At 50.9% G+C, this 7,820-nt stretch overlaps 1 protein-coding gene across 1 annotated transcript; it reads left to right on the top strand.

Moving 5' to 3' along the window:
- The first annotated feature begins 4,116 nt into the window (after window positions 1–4,116).
- Window positions 4,117–6,489, top strand: LOC115081191. The gene is made up of 2 exons (XM_029585715.1): window positions 4,117–4,204; window positions 4,891–6,489. The coding sequence occupies exon 2, from the start codon at window positions 5,023–5,025 to the stop codon at window positions 6,181–6,183; it is 1,161 nt and encodes a 386-aa protein (XP_029441575.1). The 5' UTR covers window positions 4,117–4,204; window positions 4,891–5,022; the 3' UTR covers window positions 6,184–6,489.
- Window positions 6,490–7,820: the final 1,331 nt, after the last annotated feature.

Below are 7,820 nucleotides of genomic sequence, written 5' to 3'. Positions count from 1 at the left end.
CAAACACAAAAAACCAGAAGCGAAACTGAAAACCACTACAAGACATTACAGTAAAAGAAGAATTTATTAACATTGGAAAATTCAGAGAATTTGTAAGTCATAACAGAAAACCACCGACCCCACTCTTCATCTCTGTTCAGTTCGCAAATTTAAAAAAAATTGGGGATTTTCAAAATGCGCATCTAAATTCTGGCCAGAATATTAGGATAAGTTCTCAGTTTCATCTCACGTGACTGTGGAATAATTTAGACAAACTTCTCTGCAGTCCAGATGGTTGATGACGCGATTGCTGAGTCTTGGGGGAATCCGCGATGATGCTCTGCGTGGGCCAGATGATCTCCAAAATAAAGAATAAAAATTCCTTCTTTATCCTGAATAATATCAAATCTTCTGAAAATTCCCTTTCACTTAGTCAGACTAATGCTAATAGTGTGCACTGTTGATTTAGCTAAAATAGAACAAAAGCAGGAACTATCTAAAATCACATTACTTGCCCTTGCTAGAAAACAACTGACTCGGTGCTACCGGATAAGTCATTTTCTTCACAATAACTGCAAGAGAATTTCCAGCTACCAGAAACTGCTTTTTCCTTTCTTATAAGCAGCCAACTGGAGGCTGTAAGTAAGGTCTCATCTCATGGCTACATTCCTGTATTTCTCCCTCTCTGTCTCTCCTTAAACAAAAACAACAAAAAAAAATTTCAAAAACTGTTTCAAGATCCTCTTTGTTCTTGTTGCAGAGGAAAAAAGAATTTAACAATAAATACTTCTAACCAACTGAGATACATTAAAAAATACTTATCAAACAGGCATACCTGGGAACTCGCCAGGTTTCATCCAGAGAGGCTGGGAATTTGTACTAATCGCCTGGTCTCTGGGGAAAACCTTTGAATTTTGGGACACGCTAAATCCCTTGTAATGAAGCCGAACGGTGAGTGTGTGTACAGATAAGCAGTTAGCAGCTTGTACCATAGGCTTCCCAATATGCGCAAACATGCAAAATCTGAAATGCAAAAAGGGAACAAGCATTGGCAAACACATCTGGAGTGGTCAGTCACATGTACTGGAGCTGGTATGCAGAGCCTTCCACGTACGTGCTAGTAAGTACTGGTGAATGGAACGCTCCCTTACACGTGGCATCATATGGGGTTCAGCAGGGCTGAGGACTCTGGACATTTACATCATAGTAATGGCTACATAAGCAACGAAGTAGCTCAAGCTGTATAATCAGCTCTGCCTATATGAACGTTCCTTGTTTGTCCCTGCTCAGCAGAGCTTACCATGTGATGCACATGTCCTGACTGTTATTATTTTGGGGAGACACGTATTTTGGCACGAGGCTCGGTGGGATCCTCAGGGGTCATGAGCAACATAGGAGCCAACTTTTCAAAATGATCGGGGGCGCTGAATTCAACATAAACAGCCTCCCCCTGGACGAGGAGAAGGAATGTGCTCGGTATTGGGGGGGTTACTCAAGCACCGTTGCACCTCTAATGCTGGCACCTATGATGAGTGAGCATCTGCTTTCAAAAGCTGGAGGTCCCAGCTTCAGGGCTTCCTTGGACCCCCCCCCCCCCCCCCCCTACTGTTCCACATCATCGAAACAGCGTGACAAGGTGGAGCTGTGAAGGAAATACTCCTCAAGGCACAAAGCTTGCGAGGTGAGCTGTGCCAGGGCTGGATATATATCTCCCCAGGCAAATGCACTAAAGACCTTGCCAAGTAGCCGGCCAATGCCATAGCTCCTTACCTCAAAGTCCTCAAAACGTGCCGACTGCCACGGGGACACAGGATACGGCTTAGAAATCCCTCTTCAGGGCTGGCAGTCCCTGACCTACGCAGGCGTGCGGGCTTGCACGCGCCTTGCAACGTCTGGTGCAAACAGCCTGGAGAAAGTGACCTGGGGCATGGCCCTCTTACAGCTGTGTGGTGTGGAAGGAGTCTGCAGCATCGAGGTCTGCTCTGAGCTCGTCATATCGAGGCAGCATGGCCTCAGAGCTCAAACGGGACCTCCTGGAGGGGGTGTGTGTGTGTGTGTGTGTGTGTGTGTGTGTGTGTGCGGGGGAAAGAACCACCAGCGCCCAGGAATAACGGGCTCCCCGTTACCCATTGCTGCCTCTCCCCGCTCACCCAAGGGCTGTAAGCAGGAACGGGTCAGGGGAGCCAATTATTCCCGGGCCCTGCTAGTTACAGGTCACATCTCTCTGTGGAGCGGCCTCCCCCGCTGAGGCACGATCCTCATCCCAAGGGACCCGGTAATATGGTCGTGGGGGGGGACGAAGAATTTACTCCCGGCGGGGGCCCCCGTGTGACGATCTGCGCGGTGATCCTAGACGTGGCCCCCCCCCCCCCCCGGCCCCTCCCTCCTCCCCGTCCCACCTGCACCTGCTGCTTGCTCCATTCCCAGGATTGCCGCTTTCCCTTGAAAAGGCCGAGAAGATGGCGAGGACGCCCCTTGGGAGGAAGATCACTGCTTGTGGCACACGGAGGGGCCACGTTCGTACGAGCTAACGGCCTTACCTCGACTGCTGCCACCCACATTGCTTTCTCTTCGACCAGAGGGCCGGGATTCCTGGAGTGCCAGAGGGTTGGCTCCGGCCCTTGGGCCTAGACCTGGACCTGCCGTTTCTCCACTAGGACGCCCGCACCTTGCCTTGGCTGCCCCGGATCCTATCCTATCAGGCCTATGCGAGACCGGACCACTGAACATCACCCTGAGAAGCGAGACTCACGCGGGTCTGTATGTAAGCCACTGCCCTGGAACCCAGGACCTGCCAAACGCACCGTGCCCGCCGGGGTCGGACAAGCCTCTCCTTGCTCACCCAAAAGCTGGAAGGGCCCCTGATTAGGGGGGGGGGTGTCACAGCTCCTCTCTACTGAGGGGCCTCCCACTGAGGCATGACCCTCATCTGGAGAGACAAATTCCTCCTTCTCTTATCCAACCAAGTTCCTGGAGCTGCTGAAAAGATAAGGCAGCCCATGGCAGGGCTGCCTTGGGACTGGTTTGGGGTGTTTTTCTTTTTTCTTTTTTAAAAGGAGACCCAATCTTTCCATCATCCTGAGGGTCTTGCAGGGCTGCACTCCCCCTACCCCCCCCCCCTCTCTCTCTCTGGGAACGGAGGCCGCGCAGCTCCCACCAGCCTGGTGACTTGTGCTGTTCAGTTTTCAGTTCTTTGTATTTAGCAGAACGATCTTCTTGGTTGCTTAATTTTTCTTTTAGATTCCTCCTTCGGGGCCATTCACATTCCGCTGCCACCCTGACCCACGTGGCCTGATGCAAAGGAAGAGGCACCCTGGAGGGTCCCGTGGAGTCCACAGCCCTTCCAAGGCGGGCCCCCAAAGGAAGCAGTAAACTGGATCTAGCCCAGAGTTTTTACTGGGCTTTTTTATATTTAAGAGGGACTTGAATGAACTGTTTCCACCAGCTAACCGGACTGCGGCTTAAATAGACGTTAACTCTTGTCCGCTCATGACTCCAGCCTGCCGGCAGTCACTTTCCTTCCCCTGACTTAAACCCCAGCCCTGCCAACCTGCTTGGTGGTGGTGTTGGGGGGCAGGAGCGTCTTCCTACAACTGAATCAGGCCCCCCCCCCCCCAGCAAGTGAAGGGGACTCTCTGGTGAGAGCGACCCCAGTTGGAAGCTCCCTGCTGAGATAGAGAAAATACTGAAAGTCACACCGGACATTTATAGGGGTAGTGACGTCGGCTTTGAGCTTTTTTTTTTTTTTTTTTTTAATCTCCATCTCCATCAGCTGGTAAAGGGGGACATAACTCATGAGTCTGCACCGGGGTTTAGTAATAAGCGTGTTACTGCCCCATCATAGAACAGGTCTAGCACAGGCAGCGCTAATGCAAGCTCCCCTCTCCATTCGTACGCAAGCTGCCTAACCAAGAGAACATGAGACAAGAGGCGCCAGCCCCTCAGACGAGCACACCTGCTGCAGCACCACAGAGCAGGCACAGCACAGGCAGCAGCATTCGCCTCTGGGCACGGGGGCCCTGAAGGGGACTGTGCAGCTGTTTGTGATGTCACCGCTGATGCGCGCGCTGTGCTACACAAGGTAAGCCCTGTGTGACATCACCGGCTACCCAGGTTTTTTGTTGCAAGTGCCTCTGACCCCAGGGTTCATTGTAATCTTGTCCACGGAGAAAACAGCAGATCGGTGGTATCAAATGATCCTAGAAGACTCTGAAATTACATTGAGGTAAAGTAGCCATGGGATTTACTTTTTTTTTCACGGATGAAAACCTGAGGTCCACCAATGCAGAATGCAAATGGATCTCTCTTGGGAGTGATGGAATCTGGATATCCTGTGCTGCAATTCCTAGCAAGCTGAACTGCATTGCTTAAACTTGCACTGCCTCATAATCTCCATGAGGTCCGTGCTATACCCAGCAAGATGTGAAGAGATAAGAGTTTGGTGCCATAGGCAGCTCATTTAGATGAATGTCGTGGGGAAAAGGTAGTTAAGAGGGTGATACCACTAACGTTTATGGAGGTGAATAATGAGAGAAGAGATATTTAAGAAAACAATTCCGCTGAAGTGTAACGACTTGGCTTGGAGGGAATTGTAGAAGGCTGGATAGATGAATGGATGGATAGAAGTTGGAAAGAGCAATGGATGGAAAAATTATGCACTGAGAGATGGATGACATGAATGAACAGAGATGAGTGAATGGACAGCTCTACTGACAGATGAACAGGAAGCAGATGTCAGATGGAGACGAAATGGATGGACAGTTGGATAAATTGGATGAATAGAAAGAGATATGGATATGTCTATGGATAGACATAGAGACAAATGGATGGATGGACAGATGATGTGAGAAAGATGAATGATGAACAGAGAGTATGATAAATTTGATTACGTCTGTGTTTATTTACTTGCAGATTTCTGTAATAGACGGATACAGGCCATCCCAAGGAATCTCAGTGACTACACATAAGCCCATTTAAGTTCCAATGATATAATTACACTCAAAGGGAACTTAGCACTAAACCTATCAAATTCCTTGGAAGACCATGGACACACCCCAAGCCAACTGGCTGCCATGCCTCCTCTCTACGGTGAAGACATGCCTTCTCGATGCCTTCAGTGGAGCTCCTTTGGCAGAGGAGACGGAGCAGAGTGGCAATCAATCCTTCTTCCACCGTTGGCGGGGGCGGAGGTCAATGCAAGCTACGCCAGGCCAACCTGTAGAGGAACCGGAATCCGAGACCACGTTGAAAGATGAGAAGGAAGCTAAAGCTCTTCAAGACGCAGAACGCGAGGAACCAGCCATCCTCCCGAAAGACTCTGAGTCCCAAACTGACTCTTCCAAAGACATGCAGGTCCCTGAGGACAAGATGCAGTTCAACAGCGTGGAGGCCACCGGCCCTTCAAACTGTGGAGACAGACTGAGTGAACCCCCGATTACCGCCAAAAAGAATAAAGCAGGCGACTATGTGCCTTCAGAAGTCCCGCAAAGCCGTCGTGGCAGAAAAAGGAAGCAGGATACTGTACAGAGTGAGCCTGCAAAGGTTCGCAGCCTCCCAGCCAATCCATCCCTGAAGGAGGCAATGCAGCACGGAATACGCTCCTCCCACCGTCTATGGCTGCCAGCCCTCCATTTAGGCCTGGAGCAAAAGGAGATACTGACCAGCCAAGACTGGCTGGATGACAAGCTGATCGATGCAGCCCAGCTGCTCCTGAAGAAGCAGTATGCACCCTATGGCCTGCAGACCACACTACTGTCCTGCTGCGAGGATGGCTTCCAACCAGTGGAGAACCCCGGAGTACAGATTCACTTTGATGCAGGCCGTGAGCACTGGTTCACCTCCTGTCGGCGGGGGGACCGGGTGGAGGTTGCCGACAGCCTGGGACCCAAAGGCCTCACTCCAGATAGCCAGAGACAGCTGAAGCAGTGCTATGGAGAGCTGGTCAAAAACGGGGGCCTGGAGGTGCACCTGTTGAGAGCTGACTGCCAGCCAAACCGGGACGACTGTGGCCTGTATGCCATCGCCAATGCGGTGGAGTTCCTGGCTCCCGAAGGGGACCCTACGAGCGCCTACGATAACCAGCTGATGCGCCCCCACCTTACCACCTGCCTGGAGAAGGGCGAGATCACCCGCTTCCCCAAGAGCCGCAAGCAACGGCGGCCACAGCTCAGGAAACCAAAGGTAGAGATGGTGCATGCATCCTGAATACACGGAAAGGGTCCCTCGACTTCAAAAACTCGAGAGAAAAGGTGTTGAATGGGCAAAAGAACATACACCAGCCCCCTCCTCGCTGAATAACAAAAAAAAACAACACGGTAGGGAGGGGAGAAGGGGGCAGAGAAGAGCGCACGCTCCGCCCCTCCGGAGTCACCACATGGCTGCCCTACGCTGCTTGGAGGAAGCGATGAGGACGTGAGAATTTGAGGAGAGGGATAGGCAGATGCAGCACAGATTTCTGAACAGCGGTGGTCGTCGTATGAAAAAAAAAAAAAAAGGAGCAGGTTTGACCCACGAACAAACATTTTTCGAGTTTGACCGGCAAGCGTGGGAGCAGGAAGCGCGACAGCTCGTCTCCGTACCATCTGGAGTGGAAAGCGAATAAATATTAACTCCAAATGTTTATCATGCTGTCTTTGGCACCAGCAAGTAGACGTATTCTGGCTTTTAGCAGTGACGATCACTCCCGTCAGCGTACGCGCAAAACCAAAATGGCGAAACATGGAAAGGAATTAGTTCCCCTCGGCAGAAAAAAAAAAAAAGAAGAAAAAAAACAAAAAACCCGTGTGTGCAAAAGGGCCCACGAATCCTGAAGCAGCTCGAAAGAAAACCAACAAGAGTCTTATGAAACATACCAAATAAAATTTCAATGACTTAACGTGGAAAAAGGGGCGTGCACATCATTTTATTGACATCCCCCTGCACTTGCATTTTTATCTGTAATACAATGGGTAATCGGATAATTCTAATCCTATCCTACCACACCTAATCACCTGCCACGACTACTAAAGTTCATGCCCAGGATTTACTTTTTCCTTAGAGCCCATGGGGGCTCTGGGAGCAGAATGCAAGGGCTCCAAGCAAAACCGCTGCACGAGCGGGCAGGGTGGTACCCCACCCAGGCTACGTGGCACCCTGGAGGGTTGGTGGGGTGCAACCCCCCCCTCCCCCTCTGATGACGCGCTCAGCCAGGGATGGGGGGCACCTTTCTTTTATGAGGCAACTTTCTTTTGCCAGATAAGGCGGTTCAGTAACTTAGGTATGGATGCACAATCCGAGGCTTGTTAAGTCCTTCGAGCTATTTATTTATTTTAAAGCACTTATTACTTGCATTATCTTATTACTGTAAGCAGGCCACAAATATGAAAAAAAAAAAAAAAGCAAAACCTGCACAATCACGTATGAGAAATAACACCCTAAAATAGATCACTGCACACAGTCAGGATTCAGCTTGAAGGAGACCTGCCCATTCCCCAGGCTGGGGGTCAGTGTGTGGGTGGCATTAAAGGAGACCTACCCTTTCCCCAGACTGGGGGTCAGTGTGTGGGTGGTGTTAAAGGAGACCTACCCTTTCCCCAGGCTGGGGTCAGTGTGTGTGGGTGGTGTTAAAGAAGACCTGCCCATTCCCCAGGCTGGGCTCCGTGTGTGGGTTGTGTTAAAGGAGACCTGCCCATTCCCCAGGCTGGGGTCAGTGTGTGGGTTGTGTTAAAGGAGACCTGCCCATTCCCCAGGCTGGGCTCCGTGTGTGTGGGTGGTGTTAAAGGAGACCTGCCCATTCCCCAGGCTGGGCTCCGAGTGTGTGGGTGGTGTTAAAGGAGACCTGCCCATTCCCCAGGCTGGGGTCA

The sequence above is a fragment of the Rhinatrema bivittatum genome, chromosome 19 (genome assembly GCF_901001135.1).
Source record: "Rhinatrema bivittatum chromosome 19, aRhiBiv1.1, whole genome shotgun sequence".
In the NCBI taxonomy this organism is placed as follows: domain Eukaryota; kingdom Metazoa; phylum Chordata; class Amphibia; order Gymnophiona; family Rhinatrematidae; genus Rhinatrema; species Rhinatrema bivittatum.
This window is presented reverse-complemented; position numbering and strand designations above follow the sequence as displayed.